The sequence below is a fragment of the Euprymna scolopes genome, chromosome 14 (genome assembly GCF_053919585.1).
Source record: "Euprymna scolopes isolate OS-2025 chromosome 14, ASM5391958v1, whole genome shotgun sequence".
Lineage (NCBI taxonomy): Eukaryota > Metazoa > Mollusca > Cephalopoda > Sepiida > Sepiolidae > Euprymna > Euprymna scolopes.
Window position 1 is genome coordinate 35,842,324 of NC_136495.1, and position 25,148 is coordinate 35,867,471.

General features: G+C 33.1%; 1 protein-coding gene across 4 annotated transcripts in view; it reads right to left on the reverse strand.

Annotated features, from left to right (window-relative positions):
• Positions 1-7,871: 7,871 nt before the first annotated feature.
• Positions 7,872-25,148, reverse strand: part of LOC145292946 (protein saal1-like) — a 43,993-nt gene continuing 26,716 nt past the window's right edge. For all 4 annotated transcript variants that reach the window (XM_080139122.1, XM_080139124.1, XM_080139123.1 and 1 more), the window contains exons 8-12: positions 22,846-22,969; positions 19,388-19,470; positions 17,866-18,036; positions 12,953-13,203; positions 7,872-9,498 (exon numbers count right to left, since the gene is read on the reverse strand). In XM_080139122.1, coding sequence (XP_079995248.1) covers positions 9,235-9,498; positions 12,953-13,203; positions 17,866-18,036; positions 19,388-19,470; positions 22,846-22,969 — 893 coding nt within the window. In that variant the 3' untranslated portion in view covers positions 7,872-9,234. The remainder of the gene's footprint in view (positions 9,499-12,952; positions 13,204-17,865; positions 18,037-19,387; positions 19,471-22,845; positions 22,970-25,148) is intronic.

A 25,148-nucleotide genomic window follows, 5' to 3' on the forward strand; every position in this document is an offset into this window, starting at 1 on the left:
TTTACAGCCCTTCCTTTTCATAACCTATCATACTTTCATAAATCAGAGTCCATTTTCTGTAGGCTGTTTTTGAACCCAGTCAATGACTGGTACTTTTGCTAGTATATATATATATATATATATATATACTAGCGGGGGTACCCGGCGTTGCCCGGGTGTTACGAGGTGTGGGTGCTCTTAAATCAAAAAGAAACTCGGGGGGGGGGTAAAAAAAAGTTTTGGTAAGTTGGTAGGATCGAACTGAAGCCCTGAGGTGAAGTTGGAAAATAAAGTGTGAAAAAACATGACACGTTAACCGCTCAGCCAGCCAGAATGAGTTACTGAAGGATGTTTGAATTTATTTAAGTAAGAAGAGAATTGACAGGTGCCCGCATTTAATGACGTCAAGTGGAAGTCGTAGTGTTAACATTTTGCGCGAGCGTTATGACAATGATGACGTAAGCAATAGCTATTCAGCAGTTAACATTTTCTGCAGGACAGTTTTTAATGAGGTCAATAACCCGGTTTGTTTTTACCTAACTTTGGGGAAAAACAGCTCCATGTTTATTAGGGGAGTATCTCCTCTCGAAATGAAAGCAACTGTCTGATATGACGACGGTAAGCCGACATTGACCAAACGTTACATCGCTTTCTAGAGACCAATGGCCATGGGCCAGAGATTCGAATCGAGTTTTGCTTTTTTTATACCGAAAAACGAAAGCAAAATGTTGAATATTTAACGTTTCAAAGTCGGGCAAATTAAATAGACGGGCGACCCCCGTTCGTAACTCGTAGATATTATGATTTTGACTAAAAATGAGCAACGGCCTCGAGAAGCCGCCCAAAAAAATCCTTTTGCGTACATACACAAAAAGTGAACATACATACATGCACACATTTTTGCTTTTATATATATATATAAATATATATGGCGATTAACGAGGAAATTTTGTATTTTATATATATATATATATATATATATATATATATATATATATATGGCGATTAAGCTACACTGAATATTCCACGTTTCATCTACTCTAGGACTCTTCAGCCTGAAGAGTGGATGAAACGCGGAATATTCAGTGTAGCTTAATCGCCATATATATTTTATAACTTACTAACTAGCTTTACCTACGTATTGAGCACTTTTGAAGTAAATACTTAAAGTTTACGCATAAATTTATACTTTCGTATATCAATTTTACGTGAATAAATGAAGTAGCTAGCTATATATATATATATAAGAAAAATTGCATTATACAGGGTGTTCTAAAAGCCTTGGGCACATTCCAAGTCCGCATATCTGCTTAATTGTGAATGGTAGTAAGATGAAAGCGGTGCCATTTTAAAACTAAATGCATTAAGTTTTTTGTAAGGCTATACCAAAATATACCAGATATACCAGATGTGTTTTTTAGTTCTAGAGATATTCAATGTCAAAATGTGCCCAAGACTTTTGGAACACCATGTATAATATATATATATATATATATATATATATATATATATATATATATATAAAAAATAAATACAATTTTTCTTTTTTAAATTAGAAATAAAGTAAGTAAATAAAATATATGAATAAAAATCATCATTTTCCTCGCACAGGTTTCTCATCTTCCTCTATGATCTATTTTACTAGGTGTTTTATTCAATCTCTTTTTCACTATGAAATGCAATACAAATCTAGTATATGATATGACCACATTCTTCCAACCGTTGATCATATTTGCCAGTGAAAATTTTATCCTGGGTTGTTTTATCGCAGCCACTGGCCCAATTGCTTGGACATCCTCTGCATTGTGGTTTGCACCCTATCCTTGGTTTTCCGTCTTATCTGTAATAATAGAACACTGTTTATGAGTCCTTAGATGAACAGCACATCATATTTTGTTTTGATGAATTTTCATTCCTTTTTGGGAGTTGAATCTTTGTCATGTAATCCTCTACTTATAAAGGAGTCAGATTTACCGTTGCCACATCTAAGGAGGTACTACTCCAAGCACTATCTTACTTTATCAGAATTTCCATGATATGCGCTCAACTGAGCTTCAAGCACTTGTTTCCAAGCTCTTGGTTTTCCAATTTCAATGTCGATCAAGTTGTCGTGTGAATTAACCATAATTATCAATCCTTTCATAGTATTGTGTCCCATCATCCGATTGAAAATACGTTTATTTCTATTGCGTTCAGGACATTTAAATATAGAATAATCTTTATTATGTCTTTCTTAATTTGCCTTTAACAAACCTTCGCTGTGCAAAATAAATGTATGTACAGGGTGGAATAATAAAACTTGTCATTCTAGAAAAGATGACATGATTCCATTTCCATTTGATGAAAACCAGTTTTCTTTTTTTTGTTGCCGACCATCTACTAGTTGGCCAGCTGTGTACAAATCCCAAGAGCGATAGGAACCTTCTATTGTGTCTGAAAGTGACAAAATGTTCATCAACCGAGATCAGCGATGTGCCGCTGTACAACTAATGCTCTCTACCAATCCAAGTTATGAAAACAGGACCATTGTCAGCACCCGCAAATCTGGACAGTTCAACGCTTGAGGGCACAACTCAACAAAGTTTCTGACCACTGTTATTGTCTTTGGTATGGTTTCAAGTGAGGGTCACATCATGCCACCTCACATCTTCAAAATCGACTTGAAAGTCAACACCGAAGTGTATCTGGATGTGCTGAAGAGTGTGGTGATCCCCTGGTGTAACCAGTTGGACACTGGCAGACCCTGGGTGTGGCAGCATAGATCAGCACTGGCTCACAAATCCAAAGAGACCCAGGCTTGGCTTCAGAAGGAATGTTATGACTTCTCTCACTGCCCCCCTTCTCCCCTGATCTGAATCCAATGGACTACTTTATTTGGTCATATGTTGATCACCAACATGACCTCTTACAACACCAAAGCCAGCCTGATCGCTGCTATCCGCCAAGTATTCGCTGAGTTCTCGCCGGTGCTTGTGGAAAAGGTATGGTCCCAGTTCCGGACCCGTTTGAAGGCAGTGATTGAGACTGAAGGCGGCTACATTGGATAAATGTCAGCTCTACTACATAATCAAGTTACCTGAATTGATTTTTTCAATAAAAGTTTTAAAATAAAGTTGTAGTGTTGTTTTTTTTAGGGCAAAAATTTTATCATTACACCCTGTATATGTGTAAATGCAACTGTTTATTATTTCTGTTTCATCATGGTCGGGTTTTTTTTTTCTACTTATTTCAATCATCGTGTTATCAAACAGCTTTTTTATCTTTCCCAAATGAAAAACACACAGTGTGACCAGGGCATAATGGGAGAAAGAGTAACACAGGAACGAGGAAAGTATGCCGCGATAGTTGTCTTCGATGTGTACATAAGGTTAAAAATGGAAGATTCCATATAAGGTTAGTTTAGACAAGAAAATGGGATAACATCCCAAACTAAAGGCTAAAGACACATTACCTGAGAGTACTTCTTTCACACTTCTCACCTTAACGTTCACAGGGAACATGAGTTGGAACGGATACACTGAGAACATTGCCACAGTCGCGGCTAGGAAGGTGGGCTCTCGCTACTGTGCTAGAAAGTTACTTACGCCTGAAAGTATTCTATGCCTCTACAAGGCCACCATTCGCCCATGTATGAAGTATTTTTGTCACATTTGGCTGGTGCACATGCTACTAGTCTGGACAGGGATCAAAAGAGAGTCGCCAACCTGATAGGTCCTGAACTGTCATCCAAGCTTCAACCACTATCCCATCGATGAAATGTTGCAGCCCTCTGCCTGTTCTACAAGTATTTTAATGGTGAATGCTCTGATGAACTACAAGCCCTTGTGTCTTCTCAATGTAAATATCCCCGACAAACTCGGCAAGTAGCCAAGTCCCACCCCTACACAGTAGAGATCCCTAGATGTAAGAAGACCTTCTACTCTAATAGTTTCTTCTCCAGAACTCCTAGACTCTGGAACTCCCTTCTAGGTTCATGTTTTCCCAACTGTATTGACATGTAGAAGTTCAAGTGTAACGTGAATAGACATCTTGCTGCTCAACTCCCTACATAGTATCCCTGCAACTCCTGTCCCCGATAGTAGCCCTCTACATCAAAGTGGCACTGTGCCTTGTTTGGGGTGAAAAAAAAAAATAAAAAATAAAAATAATTATTACCAAAGGCAAGATCTATGATAGCTGTTTTAGAAATGTGATGTTGTATGGCAATGAGTGTTTGGCTCTCAACCCGGCCATACTTGCCCAACTACAGAGAAAGTAATAAGTGGTACATCAACACTTGCAGCTAAGACTGGACAGTAAATAGAAAGACGGGCATCCTAAGAAAGCATAAAAAGAAACCATCAGGCAATACAGAGAAGCAAAATATTTTTTAACCTCAGGTATTTTAGAGGAACATCTATTCAATCTGTGTTTTTAATAATGAAAATGCAATTTCAAATTTAAGCAAAATAGACCAACAGATCCTCATAGTTGCATGTGTGTGTGTGTGTATATATATATATATATATATATATATATAAACAAATTTACATGGTTGTAACACTGGTCATGCTAATGTTTCGGACAAATGGTTGATTAAAACCATAAGTCCTTGTCAGGTGACTTAATAAATAGTTGCTTATCACAGAAGAAACCAGTCTTCAAAAAAAAAAAAAAAGAACAAAAAAAAAAAAGCCGAGCATGCAAAGTCCCACTCCACAAGTGAAAAATTTACTTTCACCATGACTAATGCTTGTGCAAGATTTCAAAAAAATTCAAGGTGTGGTTATTTGAGAAAGGTGCAAACAAATGAACGAACAAACAATTTGAGGACAATTTTACCCCTATAATGCCTCCGGGGGGGGGGGGGGTAACCGGAGTTATCCTGGAAAATCGTTTTTGGCAAATATTTAGCTTTCACCATGACTAATATTTATGCAAAATCCAAGGCATGGCTATTGAGAAAAGTGCGAACAAACGAATAGACGAATGGGAGTGAATTACCAAAAAGAGTTTTTTCTCAATAAGAGCATTCTTAATAGCTTTGTTAAATTCATTAGTTAGCACTCTTGAATATCTTAAACATATATATCTATATATAAAAGTCACTGTGTGTGTGTGTGTGTGTGTATGTTCCTTCCTATAGCTTCCAAAATGCAAATTTCACACAAAGCTAATTTATATATCTGGTAGTGTTCTTAGATATGTTTTGTACAGAAATTCATCCGATAAGTATCGAAAATCGAAAAAAAAAATCTGAGTTTAAAAATAACTTTCCTCTCTTATAGATAAAAAAGATCTTTTACAGGGAAATATTTTACATTAAAATTTCAGCAAATTATTTCTTAAAAAAACAGATTTATTATAACTTGGAGATACAGCTTACTGGTAGAGCATTTGACTACAGATAGAATGATCCCCTGTTCAAGCCAAGTGTACCTCACCATTTTATTTTAATTTTTTTTTTATTAATGAGTTTCATTTACGATAAAAGAAGAGGTATCACTGAAAATCAACGCAAATCATTTCTTCGTTTGCATATTTTAAAACTAAACATTAATCAGAAGTGACTTTTCCAGGGCATTCATCGTCAAGCCCAAATATCAGCTGACGTGATATTGTAAACAAACGCAGATAGAATTTGATGAATAACATCATAATTATTATTTTTTTTCTTTTTTTTAGCGAATTAATCCACTGGGTAAATTATTCCTCGTAATATATAATAATCACTAGAGGATTGATGCTATAACAATATATATGCAATCTGCATTAATTAAAATATCATGTTTAAGCGCATTGTACAACTTGGCAACGCTGGGCTGCCAGCTTTTATATATATATATATATATATATATAGTAAGTTATAAAATATATATGGCAATTAAACTACACAGAATATTCCGCATTTCATTCACGCTAGGATTCATCAGCCTGATGAAACGCGGAATATTCTGTGCAGTTTAATTGCCATATATATTTTATAACTTACTACCTAACTCTACGTACGTATTGAGCACTGTTGAAGTAAATACTTAAAGTTCACGCATAAATTTATAATTTCGTATATAAATTTATGTGATTATAAATGAAGTAGTCACACACACACACACATATATATATATATATATATATATACATATATATAAGGTGAGGGTTTAATAATTGTGAAATTATCAAGTTTACATAGGGGGAAAGATAACATAATCCCATTTTTTTTCATGTTTGATCATTTTGGAAACAATATCTTTTTATTTATTCGATATTTACAAATAAAAATAAAAATCTTTGATGAGGAGACGATATCCGGAAATATTTTAATTATTTCTCGATGCTTTTATTTTTATTTGTAAATATCAAATAAATAAAAAGATATCGTTTCCAAAACGATCAAACATAAAAAAAATGGGATTATGTTTCCCCCTATGTAAACTTGATGATTTCACAATTATTAAACCCTCATCTTTTTTTATATATAGCTCTAGGTTAACAACACCTATTAAGCTTTTCATAACTGCAATACTCCTTGCACTTATAGACCTTGTCTATATATATATATATATATATATATATATATATATATAGGGAGAGAGAGAGGTGAATATAGCGATATACTAGACTTATTAACTCATTAAAAGCAAAGGTACATATAAAATTTCAGCCAGATCACCCCAATATATTCCAAAAGTGGAATGGACAGAGAAATATATATATATATATATATATATATAAAATAAGAAAAGTTAAGGAGGAAAATAAAAATTGCTATATTTATTAATCCATCCAAAAATTCGAAGAAGGAATTACAATAAAGAAAAATACTTAACCCATGGATTTTCAAAGATACTCTTTTGATCAAAAAATAAACATTAGTAAAAAAAAAAATGTATCACTGATTAGCATAAATTTGAAAATATATCAAAAAAATAAAAGGCATTTGCAATAGAATTAAACAGAATAAAAGTGTAAAAATAAAATCAATTGATTGATTGCTTTTTTACTTTCATTCTATTTAATTCTATTGAAAATGCCTGTTAATTCACAAGAAAAAGCTTTCATATAGATTTTCTTCTAATTATATAAATAATACCTTTTATATAATTTTTTGTTGCGGTTTGTTTTCTGGGTACCTATGAAGATTCTGTTCTGAAAAGATTCAATGCTTGGAAAAAGATTTTGTTTCATTATGATTTAAAATAAATATTGTCTTGAAACAGATGTAAACATTTTTAATTAATTAACAGCAAATATGAACTGAAATATAATAACAAGGACTCATAAACATAACTGCAGCATCAGTTGGCTTCATGATTACAATTAAGGTCACTACTTGCGGTTAAGATTACATTTAAGCAACCAAAAGAAGGTGGGAAATACCAATTCAAATAATTAGATTTTTGCTGTGAGTAATCCAATAATTATAAACTTTCTATTAATAGCAATGATCAGTTCAGTTTCTTAGAAATTTTTTTAAATAATCTTTGATAAAGTCTAGCCAAATTTGATTTCATTTTTTTTTAATCCAAAAGTTTCGTTCTTATTTTTTTCACACCTTTAAAGGAAAAATGAGACCAATCTGTAAGACCAAGTTTAACAGCACAATCCATAGGAGACATTGGATGGATGATAGTCACTTACTGGAATGAACTCAGATAACATGCTTATTTGTTTCAGCACATCTCATCTTCCTATCTGAGGCAATATCATATCCATTATGATATTTTCTCGTAACAATCTAATGAAAAAAACATTTATTTATTCTTTTGTACATTATGTTTCCAAATATTAGTGTCTTTTTCATATTTTAATATTTTTTATTCTAGTTTTAAAAAAATAAAATAAAAATACATTTTGTTTGTATATTTATTTATTAAAATGTTTAATTTTTAACTGAATTGTAGACTTGTTTTGAAAAAAAAAAAAAAAAAATAGAAGTAATATTGGCTGAAATCAGTTTTTCTTGTAAACAAGTAATGGTGCTTCTCTAAATTATATCTAAAAACTTTGTATACTTACCTGTTAGGTTAAAAAAATACTTTATGCAAAAATTTACACAAATTTATCCAGTATTTTTGTTTTAAAAGAATAAAATTAAGAAAGCCATTTTTAACATGCAGGCGGGGGAAGGGCTTTGTTAACTTTAAAATTTAAATTAAAGTTTGAGTTATGCCTCTTAGCCACCAACCTTAATGTAGGTTGAAAATTGCCGCTGTGCAATTTCACTGCTAAAGTTTTTTTTTAAAAGAAAAATACTGCTTGAATTTATGTAATTTTTGGTGTAATTTTTTCAATTTTTTTTAAACCTAACGCAAAAATACACCATAAGCATTTAGTGCTATTTTGTTTATTTTGTCTTTACAAGCAGTTTTAAATATTGGAGTGGAGCTGTAGACTCAGCTGAAGTTCTTCAGATGCAAAGTTGTCTTTAATTTTGTTGTTTTCCTTGTGAGATTTCTATCTAGTTTTGGAGAATGTCTTTCTTTTTTTTATTTGAAACTAGCATGGTTGCCTGGTGTTGCCCGGAGGCATGAACAATAAAAATATAAGAGTTAAAAAGTGTAACATTTTTTTTTTTAAATTTCTCTCCTGCTTTCTATGTCCCTTTTCCTCTCTATTTATTGATCTCTATGTCATTCCCTTTTTCTTTACTCTCTTGCTTTCTCTAGCAACTAAAAAAAATATCTGACGAATTACTGCTTAACATTAAAAAAAAAAAAATACTCTCAATGTGGGTTAATTCTGTTCCTGCTGACCTTCAAAAACAAATATTAAAAAAAAATTTGTGTAAATTTTGTCTGAGACAATGATGAAAAAGAATGTATCAGCTTCATGGGTGTGTCATGTAGTTTTTTACTTTTAACTGGACACAAAGACGAAATCTATATTTGGTCCCTGTACAAGTGACATTGTTTAGAAATCAACTAAAATAGACCCCTTTTTATTCCATATGTCATTCTGAGCCAATACTACCTACCCCCAAGCAGGTTAGAATCATCTCCAAAATCAACTCGGGTCAGAGGTTATATCAGCCAAAATGCGAAACTAACAACCAAGATGAGAATAGTAGTCCGAATAATCCCAAAAGTTTTTTCTTGTTGACTAAATAGAAAAGCATCTCCACTTACATTCTGTGGAAATCTTGTTCTATACACAGAAAATTTCATAACCAATCAAAATCTGAGTTTATACACAGTATAATTTTCAGCCAATCAAAACGTCAGTCTGCGCACATTACTCAGTATAATTTCCAACCAATCAAAACCTATCTTTTTAAGGTCACGTGACAGTGGTCTTTGTCTTTTTATGATGCTTTGAAAAAGTAGATTCTCCATCTTTCTCATGAGCAATGCTGTCCACAACAATATGATGAAGTCTGTAGAGCCCATTACTGTCACTGACACATTCCAAGTATTCGATTGGATTCTTTACATTATCACTCAAACCTTGGATGATCATCACCAAATAGTGTAGATGCAGTTCTGCACATTCAGTGTCCAGGTAATGGAGAATCTGGTTCCAGGTAGAATCCTCAACAGCATTCTTTAGATAATTAAGAAAAGAAAAGGAAAAAATTAAATTAGTTTTGTCTCATTAATCAAAGCCGAGGAATATTGTAACATGTATTTTGTATTATTGAAATATATTGGAAAAATGCCTAAAGGGAACAAACATTGATTAACTCAGTATAATATAATAGACTAACTTTAGTATAACAGACGAGATGTATGACTCAACATTCCATAAGTTTCAAAATGCATTTTGTAAACGTTAGTGTTGCGACAAATAATTGGAATTGGAAAAAGTAACATTTTTGGGAGAATCAGCATTGGAAAAATTTGAGTCTAATTTCTGATTCCAAAAACGATTTTTTTTAATTTTTCAGATTTTTGTTTAAAACGTTATTTTCTGTTTTCTGGCATGAATGATAAAATTGAGAAATGTTTACTGATTTTAAACTAATAATAAAAACTAAAATTTATATATTAAAATCTATAGATCATAAAAACGAACTGAGGTAAAAATTGCATTAGAAAAACAATCGCACAGGTTTTTACAGCAATCAAAAACAAAAATTATAATAAAAACCGTAGTAAGTAAATACTTTAACAGTGTCGCAATCTGGAATTTACAATAGAAGAAAAACAATTGAATTGTCCCATTACTAGTAAATATGACTATATCAAAAGCAAGCTAAGGTGAATAATTCTTTGCTTTTAGTAAGAGTTATTCCCCTTAGCGGAGATCTTTTTATGGCGATTATTTAAAAATGTTTACATTTTACCACATTGGTGGCTCAGACTAAATTTAAATAACATGTTTGCAAAATGTGTTAATTTATAGCAAAATGGTGCAACAATAACAAATGAAAATTGGCAAGTAAGAATGAAAGTTTGATTTTCAGCTTACATCCAACTTTTAAAATCTGAGCAACATTATTTTATTTGTTAGACCTGGCTTTAAAATGCAGATAAATTTGAGAATATACAGTCTGGATAAATAATTCAGTGAGTATAAAAGGTATAATGCAAATTTATGGCACTTCTAAGGAATGAATGCACAGAGGCTTTCAGAACTTACCCAGGCAGTCCCAAGTATTGACTGAGAATTCCGAGTCAGACCCAGAAACAATCTAAAAAGTTTATGATTTGAAAGCCATCCTTTCTTTTTTTCTTTTGAGAGGACGTTTTTCGGCTTTTTTTTTTTTTTTTTTTTTTTTTAATCCTAAACTAACCCTTCAAATCTTTAGTATCTGCTGCCTTTTTGCATTTTTTATTGGTGGCTCTCAAATCATAAACTGCTTTGGCCATTTCTGGAACTGATTTGGGATTTTCCGTTGATACTTGGTACTGATTGGATAAGTACTGAAATTCTCTGCATATCCACTCATTACAATCATAATCATCATATTCAGTTTAATGACCATTTGACATGTGTTGGACAGCTTCAAGAAATTGATTTCCAAACTAACCTATCTCTGGTCAGATCTTTATTTATCCCTCTTTCTCTCAAGTCCATTTTTGTCACTTTCTTTCATGTTTTCCTTGCCTTTCCCTGTAAACTGGACCTGCTACCTTAACTGTTCTATATTTAGTTATTCAAGACCTCTCATGCATTCTTTCACAGTGGCCACATCTTCCTATACTGTCCAGTTTTAATCTCCCTCTGAGGTCACCAAAACCAAACACCTAGCAGACTCATATCACAAATCATCAGGATTGGTAACTATAGATTTTATCGAACACAGATATAAACATAACTTTATGTCAAGAATAGATTTTTTTTTTTTAATCATTTTGATTTAATAACAGTTTTAAATGCGTTGGAAAAGATATTGATTATTTTATACACATCTCCTTTTTAACTTTGAAATATTCTAAGAAACTGAAATTGCGGGAATATTTATTAATTTATGACCACTACCTATTGTAAAAATTTCATCATAACCAGAGGTACCTGAATTTTCACAAAATGACTCCCTTTCTACATAAAACTACATTTTTCTACATATAATCAACCATTACAGCTTGCAATAGCATATCAAAATCCATTGGGATTGCTAACTATAGATTTCACTCAACACAAATATACATATAACTAACTTTATGAATATCAGGAATAAATTAAATTTTTTGATAAATGCTCATCATCATTTTTGATTTAATGATAGTTTTACATGCATTGGATGACTTCAAGACTAATCTATCTCTGGCCAGGTCTTTATCCTTTCTCTCAAGTCTATTTTTATATTTTTCTTGGCCTTCCCTTGTGAACAGAACATGCGGTTATAGTCAGTTAACATACTTTCTAGATTCCGATGTGTTTGCTATCGGAAACGGTGACAAGGCAAAATCAGTTCCTTCACTTTTATTGTTCTTCAGTATTTTTCTATTGTGAAGCGATTTATTGAAATGAAATATAAAAGGACATTAAATAAAAATTATAAAAATTATAAAAATAATACGATTGGTCTCCATTTGCACTTTTAATAAAATAAATTAAAAAAGAAAATTTTTTATTTTATTTGAAATTTTATAAGAAATATGTTTATGAAATTATAAAAATAAAAGATCTTTAAATGCGTTTTCAATAATTCTTAAAAAAAAAAAAAAAAAAACTAATTCCAATAATTCTCAACTAAAATTTTTAAATGTGTTTTCAATAATTCTTTAATAAAAAGAGCTCAAAAAATGCTTTCAATAATTCTTAATTAGAATAAGGCTGAAAAATCTTTTTAATGATTATTAAATAAAAAAAAAAGAATGATTGGAAAATGTAATAAAAAAAAGAGTACATTCACAGAAAAGATATGGGCATAAGAGAAAAAAGCAAAGGAACTGATTTGTCTTGTCATCCGCAAACACAGAAAGAACTTTAGCTGACGATTACTTAACCTGCTTTTCCCTGCAACCGCTTTCTCACAGAGTCTGTCTCTTCTCTATCATTATTTTCGTGGCAAGTGATCATCTGAGTGTCAATCTATGCCCCCCCCATGCCAAACATTCACAAAAAACACTCGTCAAGCTACAACAACTATCAACAATTTCCTCTATTTTCTATCTGTGCCTAAATCTAAAGCAAATTCCATGAACAAAGTTTCTTTCCTAGAACTCCCTACCTGTGGAACTCTGCTCTGCTAGCATGCTTTTCAGTTGGCTACAACATGGTTGCTTTCAAGTCCAATGTAAACTTGTTTACATTGGATTTGAAAGCAACCATGCTTACTTTGGATCGCCCGCTTAAATAATCAAATTCTATCTAATGTTCACCATCAACGATCACTAAGCTGTTGTCTCAATGACCACCTTATACTCATTAACCCTTATCCTCAAGTAACCTAGAGCCTTGATAAGCAGTGACCCCCTTGTAAAAAAAAAAAAAAAAAACAGAAAAAAAGAAAACTGTTCTACATTTACTAACCAAAAAAAAACTTATCCATTCTTTCAACAAAAAAAGAAAAATAAATAAATAAAAACAATCATTTCATTCATATTACCTCCGGAATCAGCCAAAGAAAGTTTACGAAGGCCGTTTGCAGGGAATCGTACAAAATGACCAAAACTTCTTCACATTCAGAAACGTCTTTCTCCCATCGATACTTTTTAAAAGTTGCCAGGTCCTCAATCACAGACACTGAATGCCGCCGACTCGGAAGAACTTTGTCATGTGACAGCACCTCCACGGCATGAAATATGTACGGAAATAAGGCTTCCAGGATCTTCAACAGACATTTAGGTAACATATCGCCTGGAAAAGAAGGAAGACAAAATTTTTATTATGAAACACTTTTAACTGAAATATAAATTTTAATTTGTCTCTCGCTCCTAGACAAGGTTCAAAAGAGAGTCGCCAATCTGATAGGTCCTGAACTGTCATCTAAACTTAAGCCTCTGTCCCATCGACGAAATGTTGCATTCCTCTGCCTGTTCTACAAGTACTTTAACGGTGAATGCTCTGACGAACTGCAAGCACTTGTGCCCCCTCTACGTAAATACCCCGACAAACCCGACAAGCAGCTAAATCCCACCCCTTCACAGTAGAGATCCCTAGATGTAAGAAAGCCTTCTACTCCAGTAGTTTCTTCCCCAGAACAGCTAGACTTTGGAATTCCCTTCCAGATCCCTGCTTCTCCAACTGTACTGACATGCAGAAGTTCAAGTGCAACGTGAACAGACATCTTGCTGCCCAACTCCCTACATAGTACCCCTGATGCCTATGTCCCTGATAGTAGCCCCCTACAACAAAATGGCAATGTGCCTTGTTTGGGGTGAAAATGTAATAAAAAATTTTTTTTTAATTTTTTAAAAATTGCATTATTTGAATTTTTCATACCGTTGTATACTGCAGGGTGAATTTCTGATCAAGCTAATGTACAATGTTATTGGCATCTATAATATAAATCTCACCCGTCTGTTTAAATGTATGTATGTATGTTTGTATGTCTCGCAAAAACTTTCAACAGAGGTGACGGATTTTCACGAAATCGATATCATTTTGAAGCTTGACCCTTCAGGCAACAAATATAAAAAAATTGGACAAAAACATTAATTCCTTCACCCTCAACTGGGCACTTTTATACAGGGAGGGGTCACTTTTTTTGCTGATATTTTTGAAAGTCATTGCCTCTTTTTGATTGTCTAGCCTTAATTTAAACCTATGTCACTTCTGGTTTGGCGATGGGTGCAACAGCTAATGCGTCACGTTTTTTTTTTCACTCTCATGTCACGGGTTCGAGCCTGCCTGCCTACTACAGCTTTTTTTTTTTTGCTCAACATACACCTGCAAACACCCAGGCAAAGCTAGGCACCCAGGCTAGTATAATATATTTCATAAGCTAAGAATGTTATAAAATATTTAAAACAATAAAAGATTTCGAATTTACTGATAAATAATATATAGTTTGAAGTTGCATTAAAATATTTACACAGTTTATGATAACAAAGGACTTGGAATTAAGTTCAGCAATATAATGTTAGAATAAATACTTACAATTAACAATAAATAATAAGATTGACCTGTTTATGTAAAGTACTTAACTAACAAAATAACATTTATGATATATTCATGTAAACAGTTGGGAAAGTCAGTTAATTTATCGAGGATTGGCAATCGGTCATTATTTTTATGTCTATGGAAGCGTGTTTCCTTCGGAGAGAAGTAGCGTTGTTAAGAATTGATCATTGGCGATGCTCAACATAATCCAAAGGTGGACATCATATTCAGGGTAAAGCTGAGTAGACGCTTAGATACGTCCGGCTCAAAATCTGTATCTATAAAACAATAGGAACCACTTGTTCCTCTGTTGGAGAATTTTAGCTTTTCACCCGACCTCACCCCTGCTGAAAGATTGCTTTATAAATTAAAGACTCAAAAAACATAAAAGGAATTTTCATTGCTCACCTTATTTGATGCCACCATGTTTTTTCACACTATTCTATTTTACATAGTATAGGGAACCAACCTGAAGACGTCTTCATTGGTAGCAAGACGAGTTCTTGCTGTGAATTTCTTACCACAAAGAGCTGGAGATTAAATCAAGCATCTTTCATGGAAATAGCTATACCTCCCCAGATGTGGCAGCAGTACTATATCTTCCGATGTATTCAACTTATATAGATAGTAGATTCCATCAGGTATCACATACTTTTTAGAGCAGTAGAATAATCCAATCAGTTTTCCAATGACCTTAGCAACAGATCAGATATAAGTCATCTCTTTTAGATGTGGAGTGGAAGTCAGTCATAGAAACTTATCAAAGATTTCCAGGCATTACCTCCTCCTTTTGAAGAGGAAGATGTATCTATTGCCTGTCACCTAAGTAACCATGAGAGAATACTAACACAGTCAATGATGGTTATTTTTGTATCTGTACAGTGTCCCCTTTTGGTAAGAGCTAAATTTTCACTACTACTTGACCTTGTGCCAAACTTTACCTGGACATTTTAAAGAATCCACTTAGAAAAAAAAAGTCAACATGAATTTAGCATCATTTATTCAATAACACATACACATATTCATATGTTTTTCACATGAGTTTTTCTTGCAACATGTGAAGACAATTCACATTCCTTCTAGAAGGTAATTTAATGTTTGTCCAGGTCAAAATTATTTTTATAAAGTTGTAATTTGAAATATAAAAAAACTCTGTATTTATCTACACAGACTTATTTCTTTTTGCTTTAAACAGATAAATGTACTGGTGCACTTATTGAACCATGCTGAAATAATAACATTATTTAGAAAGCCATTCTTAACATGGGGAGAAGAGGATGTTTTGTACCTATTCTGTACTTTCACCTAATAATTTAATAAAAAAAAAGATATTGTAAAACTTTAATTTAACTAGAAAATACTATTTAAAAATAGCGCAGTTTATAAATGCACAAGCACCCAAATGAAATAAAATATTAAAAAAAAAACCCCCAGTAATGTTTAAAAAGAAAGAAAAACAAAACAAATTGCAAATAAATACACTACCAGGCAATGCCAGGGAGGAACAGCTAGTATGATATATGAATATTTAGTTATATTTGAGATTACAACTGTGATACCATGGCCCAGGAGCATTAGGAAGTGTTTAGCAAGAGGCATGAGTACCATGTTTTTCAAGTCTTTCGTATAATTCAACCAAGAATCAAGTCCTGATCTCCCTGTTTATAAGCAAACACTCATCCTATTATGCAAAAAAAAAAAAAAAACAATTATAGTGCGACTTGAAGCAGCATTTTACAACTGGATGGCCTTCCTAACATGAAATGAAGAGTCTTTTTTTCTTTTTACTCTTATTTACCTAAAACAAGGCACATTGCCACTTGGACATGTCTACAGGGACACTATGTAGGGAGTTGAGCAGCAAGATATCTGTTCACATTATATTTAAATTTCTGCATGTTAGTGCAGTAGAGGTAGCAGGAAACAGGGAGGGAATTCCAAAATCGAGAAGTTTGTGGGATGAAACTATTAAAGTAGGAGGCTTCCCAGCATCTATGGATCTCTACAGCAAAGGGGTGAGATTTTGTTGCCTTTTGGCTTAGTCAGGGATATTTATGTCAAGGAAGCACAAGTGCTACAAGTTCATCGGAGCACATTCCATTAAAGTGCATATAAAACAGACACAGGGATGTAACATTGCGGTGATAGGACAAGAATCGGGGCTTCGTGGGACCTATTAGATTGGAGACTCATTTTTGGACCCTGTCTAAGAATGAGTGCTTAGTGGTACATGTACCAGCCCAGATGTTGCAACAATACTACATTCATGGGCGAATGGTGGTTTTGTAGAGATATAGGATATGATTAAATGTAAGAAAACAATATACTTGACATGAATGTACATGATAAAGTTCAAGAGTTTTAAGGTTGGATTAGTACAGATTTAAAAAAGGTTCTACTAAAACAGTCGTATTTTAAAAAACAAAATACTTCAAGTCTTCAAAATTTTGTTCAAAAATGAATATACTTTGACATGGATCAATAAATAAGTTTTAACCAACTGGAATAACTTTAAATTTTTGAAGGCACAACACACATGCATGGCGACCAATGAGATGACAAGGTACGATTTAAGATGTTCTGAACTGTTAATTTCTAATGACTATTTAATAAGCAAAGTAGTTTAATAAGTAACAAGATGTGATGTGACATCCTTGTGAAACGTTTGTTACATAGAGTTATCATTGAAGTTATCACTAGGGTTATCATAGAGGGGCACCAAATTGACGTTTGGTGTATAACATAAAAGGGGAGGACCATAATTGTATTTGTTGTCATGGAATGATTATTATTAGAATGAAAGGAGATTATGCGTGCCATAAAAGAAATCCGTGTGCGTATGATCGTCTAGTTTCATATGCGGTTGTGTGTGTTCATATCTAATTGTTCATATGCTTTTGTGTGTGTGTGTTACATGCATTTTCTTCGACATACCTTTCTTCATGTGGCGTCGATGTTGATCCATCTGGAATTCATCTTCTCTTGGAGGGAGACTGGTACCTGTTAGACGAAGATTTATCACTCCAAGACGATGAATTGGTTTTATAGTTTTTTATTTTCCTTCCAGATGTCGACACAGAATATGGAAGTGAATCTTGCTTGCTTTGAACACGTCAGCGTCCCCCACCCCCAGTGAAGGGGAGGGAACAGCTATTAAGCCGTCCGTCTTCTTCAAAGCCCAAATCCAGTCTCACAGATCTAGCCAACCTGACCACGTCACTCATACATAATCTGGTCAGCTGACCCTCGGTTCTGGTAAACGTGTCTACACTCCACGTTTACTCACCTATCTCTCTCTCAATCCATTCTGTAACACTTGTTGCCATGGAAACAAGCTCAATAAGGCAGGTAAAATAATTAAAAAAAAAACACATTATTTGCTTTATTACATTGAATATACTGAATCCACAGACGTACCTTTATAAAATGTGCTGATGTCAAACTGGGAGTTCCTTAAAAACAGTGAATTGATGAGAGAAAGAACGGCAGCCAAATATTTTGATTTGATGTCAACAGCAACGATCGGTTCATCACAAAGGTAGATCATGTATTTCATCAAGAGTTTTTCAAGTTGGGGAGACATGGAACCTTTAAAAAAAAAAAAAAAAAAAAAAAATCATAATTTAAAGAAATTGTCTTTCTTCAAAATCAGCACCTCTGTGTTCACGAAGGCTTTCAAAACGCTTTCTGCTGTCCTGTAGACTGGACGATAAAAACGTTAAAGAAAATCTCATGATTATTTTTGATATTTGATTTACAAAGAAACTGTAACACCTTGTTACATAAATATATTTTTATTGTAAATTTCAAATAAAGACATTTTTTTTCATCCGGTCAACATAGACGCAAAAAGCCTTTTAAAAGCCTTTGTCAACACATGGGTGCTGATCTTGAAGAAAGCCAAGAAATTTATGAACTGACTATTACAACTCAACAACGGGGTCTCAATTTATGCTATGATTTGTGTGATATATTCCCAGCTTCCTTTGCTCCAGCTCTGACCCATTGATCTGGTGGTCTTCATCAATTTGCTGATAATACCTCATTATAATACAGCTTCCTATTTCAGTAGCTTCTTTCCGAGAGCTGTAGGCTTGTGAAACTTTTTTCTTGATCAATTTCTTTTTCTCCAACCTATAACTTTGGTCTTTGCTATAATCATCTTTAATTCTTGTTAGCTCTTCAGAAATCCGAAAAAAATCCTTATTAAGGTGTCACATGTCTGCTATGGTGCAAAAATTTATAAGGAAAAGCGACCGCAAAGTGGGGTATCAATTTAATAGAACGTTATAATTGAAAAGTGATCCCCCATGTTAAAAATCATTAAATAAACTTCAAAAAAAATTTTTTCCTGCTAATATGAAAGTTAAGTTAGTTATCACCGATAATCCGCAGAAAAAATAAGAAAAAGTGAAAAGGAATTAATTTTATGGCAGGGGAGAAGGGGAAGCTTGTTCAGGTCTGAAGGGGAAAACTCGTTCAGGTCTGCCAATTTCTGTAATTTAAGGTTTACTTTTGGCAGCATTGTAACTTTTTCTTCCCTTATTTTCTCGTTTAATACATTCCATGAGCAACGTTTCTGACAAATGGGGAAGAATTATTGTTTTGTGGGTCAGAATCTATCCATATAACACTTACTGTTGGCTAGTTTTTCACCTTGAAGTAGTAGATTGTTTTTTTAGCTCCTTACATCAAACAGCTTCATGCCCCGTCTGGAGTGATTTTCATGAAAATAAAATTGTAATCTTTAAGTAGTAAACATAAACCAGCCCAGTTCACAGTGTGAAAATGGATAAATATATTGGAGTTTCCTTCAATTTCAACTTGCGATATCTTGTTTATTTTTTGCGTTATTTTGATAACAGACAAAGAGAAATATAACATTAGATTATTCAATTACTGTATAAAAATAAACGTAACCAGATTTGTAAAGACTCACCTAAGGCTTCGGAACCTTTTTCCGTACAAGACATTATTTGGAAATTATGAATATAAATCTCCAGAGCAGTGCATGGTTCATACCTGTAAAGGGGAAGAAAAGAAAATAGATAAAATTTTTTTTGAATTTCAAAATAATTTAAAATTTCCACTACTAAAGATTAATACGATATTGTCCTATTGACTACTATACACTCATTACCCCTTATCCTCGAGTGGCCCCGGGGCCTTGATAGGTGGTGACTCCTTTGTAAAAAAAAAAATAAAAAATAAGTAATTATTAAATATCTTTTAATTTTAATATCTTTAATATGCATATAGTACATTACTTAATAAGTCGCAAGCATAACTAATAAAGCAACAACTTTTAGGTAAAATTTGACTTTATTCATCAGCATAATCTCCTTCTTCTAGAGAAATATACTTACTCCAAGTGTTACTGTAACAATTCAATGCCTTTTTTCTAGAACAATTTGATTTTGGTCTTTGAAATGCTTCCAGTATGCTTCAGTTTCCGATATGGAAGCAAATCTCTTTCCCTGGAGCATTATTTGAAGGTCTGGAAACAACTAGCAGTCATTAAGGGATAGATTTGAAAAATAGGATTTGTGTAGAAGCAATTCAAAATGCAATTGATATAGTTTTGTCATAGTTATGACATGGTGCATTGTCTTGGTGAAAGAGCACTTTTTTCTTCTTTATTCGTAACAAGCTTTTGGTTATATCTACCTTTGAATGTACCAATCATGTTATATAATATTAGTTATTGATAGTTTTTTCCTTTCTCGATACCCAACAAAAGATTTTTTTTTTTTTTACTCTTTTTCATCCCAAACAAAGCACATTGCCACTTAGATACAAAGGGGGCTACTTTTTGGGATTATGTCTACAGGGGACTATGTGAGAAGTTGAGCAGTGAGATGTCTGTTCATGTTACATTTAAATTTCTGTAAGTACAATCATAAAAGCAGGAAATAGGGAAAGAATTCCAAAATCTAGCAGTTCAAAGGTAGAAACTATTAGGCTTTCCGGCATCTAATGACCTCAACAGTGAAGGTGGGATTTTGCTGTTTATTAGATTAGATGGGAGTATGTACATCGAGGGGACACAAGTGCTACGAGTTCATCAGAGCACATTCTATTAAAGATTAAAGTACTTATAAAACAGGCACAAAGATGCAACATTGTATCAATAAGACAGGGGTTAGAGCTTGGTTGACAGCACAGAACTAATTAGATTGGAGATTCTTTCTTTGACAGAGTCTAGGAGGGGGAGACTAGTGTTAGATGCACCAGCTTACAAAATGAAAAATATTGAAAGAGAAGCTGATGAAAACAGATCTCAATTAAAAGAAAGATGTTTTTTTAAAGTTTTAATAAATTCAAAACCTAAAAACAACCATTTTGTGTAGATCAGATGAAAAAAAAATGCAACAAAGAATGTGTTATATTAATTTAACATTTAACTTAATAAATTCAATATCTTAATTTTAAATAACCGTTATTAAGTACAAAATAATCAACAGATATGTGTCTTAAATAATTAATAGTTTAATCAGTGTAGATTGCGCATAATCTGTAGACAATGGAGTAGAACTCTTGGTACTTGTCCAGAATTTTCCCTATATTAAAAAAAAATAGATGTTATAATACACATAAGTGTATGCTAGCAAGAAAGAACAGACAAACAAATGGTGGACTTCTAACTCGTTGTACAATCATTTCATTTAGCTAAAAATTGAAAGAAAGTCATCATCAGTTAATGACAAAAAAAATCATAAGAGAGAAGTTTATTTTCGAGAGTGTGAAAATATTAAAAGTGGAATTTAACCGTGTGGAAGTTATCATTGTGATGATATTTAAAGCGAAGCTTGACCACATGGAAGTTGTTGCTTATGGCAATATTAAAGCGGAATTTGACTGCAAGGAAGTTATCATTTGTTACATTTAAAGTGGGGCTTGCTCATATGGAAGTTATTGTTCGTGACGATATTTGAGCGGGATTGGACTGCAAGACTCAAAGAATTGTTACCGTGGGATTATCCTTTGCAATGTGAGCTTTTGATAAGAAAAATATTTTTTGATGTTATATTAATCCGAAATATAAACAGACAACTATGTATTGTCAAGAACCAATGGCCGAAAGGCCAGGGTTAGTTTGATTGCTCCCTTGTATCTGGTGAGTCGAGAGATGATCAACTTCACATTGTGAACAAGAGTGACACTGTGGACCGGACTATTTAATGCTGCCAAACCAACTGCTCCTACTTGTTTGCGAACATTCTTTTTTATATATGATGTGTGGATGTAGTTGTAGACATAAAGCAAATTGATGCGAATGTCATATGTGTTTCTTTCTGAACATTTGTCATTTAGTAATATGTTGTCTCCTTAAAGAAACATCCACTTGTCCATGTTTGATTAATCTTCACTCATAGAAGGACAGATTATAATTATATTTCCAAGGTGTTTTTGTGATTTGTTATTCCAATAATAGATGTCTTGTCAGCTCAATGAAACCATAATGGCCTTTGTTCAAACTTAATTATTTTAAATCGAATTAGTCTTTTCTGATATTTTTGTCCAATTAATATATTGATAATCTAGACAAAACACAGTTTCCAACATCTTCATATCTACTAGTTATATGTGGTCTGATTGTAACAAACATGATTCCTTTTTCAGTACTGCCAATAATGGCTTACATTTTTATCTGTAAATCAGGAGAGATATGTATTATTTTGCAATAGAAAAATCTATACTCATGATGGCAGGAAAATATTGTATTCCAAAAATCACGTAAAATTATCAAGTAGTTTTATTTTTAAATAAGAAAATCAAATTTTATGGCTAACCATAGGGAGTGGCTGTCTCAGGACACCATTTTGAATCAGGCTGAAAAACAAAGGAGATAATTTCAAATCGTTCAAAATTATGAGATTTTAGAAAGTGAAGGTATTGGAAAAACTCAAATCCGCTTAAAAATGATTTTCTTTATAAAAATAAAGCCACTTGATCAGTTTATATGATTTTTGGAGTACGATATTTCCTTTTTTGTCATAGGTACACACATCATACAAATTTTTTGTTTTTTTTTTAATATGGAGGAATTCTGAACAAGCACCAAACTCTTATATCGCAATATTAGGGAGATAACTTTTTTAAATTTTTTTTTATTTTTTTATTACATTTTCACCCCAAACAAGGGGGCTACTATCAGGGGCAATATGTTGGGATTTGGGCAGCAAGATGTCGGTTCACGTTGCACTTGAACTTCTGCATGTCAGTACAGTTAGGGAAGCAGGAACCTGGAATGGAATTCCAGAGTCTAGCGGTTCTGGGGAAGAAACTACTGGAGTAGAAAGATCTGATTGTGCCTCATCTCTGCACTGAGACCATAGTCTTTCAACATTGACGTTAGCTATTATTATTTTACTGAGATTGTTCTGGATTACTTACCCGATTTCTTTAATAGCCTCAAACATGGCAGTGAGAAGAGAAGCCTCACTCCAGTTTTCACACAGTTCGTCGTCAATGTCGATCAAAATGTTTATCAATTCACCCGTATTTTTAAGCAATTCAACTAAACAAATAAAAAAAGTCATAAGAAAATAATACAAAATCAAAAACAAACAAGCAAAAAAGAAATCACATGATAAAGTTTGGTGGTTTTTTTTTTCTATTTGTAATCAAAACACTTGTCAACTAATTTGGTTTAATGGCATACGAGCGTGTTTATTTTTAGTGTTTTTTTAATGTTTGTCCACAATTTCTTTTATATTGACAAACAAAAATAAAAATCTGCATGATGTACTTACCAATGATGGAAAGAAAATACTGTATTCCAAAAATCATTTAAATTGATTAAGTAGTTTTGTTTTTAAATAAGAAAATCAAATTTTATGGCTAACTGAGGAACAACAATGAGAGAGTCGATTGATCGATTTTTTTTAAATATGTGGTTTTAAGTAAAAATAACAGTACTACCTAATTGTCATGTCGAAAATAGTACAAAAGTTATGAAAATCCATTGAATAGAACTACTGCTATTGTGTTTTTAGTACAAAAAAGTCTATCGCTATGGTCCAAAACAAAACATCAGCCATTACAGTGGTGAAAAGGGAGATAAGTATGTCCCCAGTATTCGCAATATTCAAAGTGTTCACATCTAGGGAAAATGCAATTTCCCCCAATTTTCCGTAAAAATTACTTTTAACTATAAATAATTTTCTAATTGATGAATTTTCATAATTTTTGGCTATATTACTATTTTCGACATGACAAGTAATGGTTTTGCTTAAAACTACATATTTAAAAAAATCGATCTGTCGACTATCTCAACAAGCACTGGAATAACTGTTTCACAATGCCATCTTGAAAACAGCCTCAAGAAATCTCGAGAATAACTCAACATAATTCAAACATACAGGATTTTTGTTGTAATGCCTACAAATTTCCATTAACTGTTTAAAAATTATTTTATTTATAAAAATAAAACTACTTGATAATATTAGCTGATTTTTGGATTACAATATTTTCCTTCCATCATGGGTATGTGTAGATACAAATTTTTCTTTATTTTCGTTTTTAATATAGGGGGAATTCTGAACACACACCTGTTTTATTTTACTAACTGTAACATTTAATCAGTGAATGTGTTATTTTGGTGAGAGTGTTTAGCATAGAGTAAACCCAAAAAGTATTTGCGAAACTTGCATGACCCCCCCCCCTCCCGCCTTTCCTCAAAAACAATTAGAACTTCATGTCTCATCATAATACCATATCATAGCCTTCAGCCCTTGGAGAGGCATAGGCCATCCACAACTTTGCAGATGCTTTTGTAGTGAGGAGTTCTTTTCTCAGGGTGAGGGTGCTGGCCCCCACGCTCAACTTCCCAGAAGGTACATACAGCACCTAGCCTTCTAAAATGGTCACCCACCTGGTACTGGCCAGGCCCAACATTGCTTAACTTCAGTGATCTAGCGAGAACTGGTGTGTCAACATGATTGTGCCGTACCTAATCATGATGGAATTTGTAAATTTTGTGTATTTTTCTATGGACTGTTATCCTCATCTTTATAGTTGTTGCTGTTTTACCTTATTTTCGGGCCTTCTTCAGGTGGTTAGCCACAATGGGATAGGAATGCTGAGTCTTGTAACAGTATCCCCAGTAACAAGACTCTGCATTCCTATCTCGTCACGGTTAACCACCTGAAGAAGGCCAGAGGATAAGTTAGCCAAAGCGTGGTGAAACAACAACAACTATAAAGATGAGGATAACTGTTCGCAAAAAGAATGACTACACAAATTATGAAGCCTCATCTTAAAAGATTAAAAAAAAAAAATGAAATATATTTGTAAATATTGTAAAAATTTTGTGTTAACTAAATCACTTATCAAGGCCCAAAGGCCATTCAAAGACATGGGTTCATGGATTGTGTCAGGTGTATGGTGAAAAGATCTTGAGAATTGCAGACCATGGTTGGGTCTGAGCAGAATTTGATTATTTAAGGACAGTTCAACAAGAATTTGTTAACATTGGACTTGAAAACGATGATGTTGTAGCTCACTGGGAAGCAGACCTGTGGTATTGCATTCTATAAACAGGCAGTTTTTAAAATAAACTGCTAATAGAAGTTTCATTTAGCTCCAGGTACACAGAGAGAGAAAGGAGAATTTTTTTTATAGTAGTTGTGTTTTGAGAACTTAAAGGTTTTTAAAATATAACTATTCCCATAGAACTGACTTGAAATCTGTGCTTA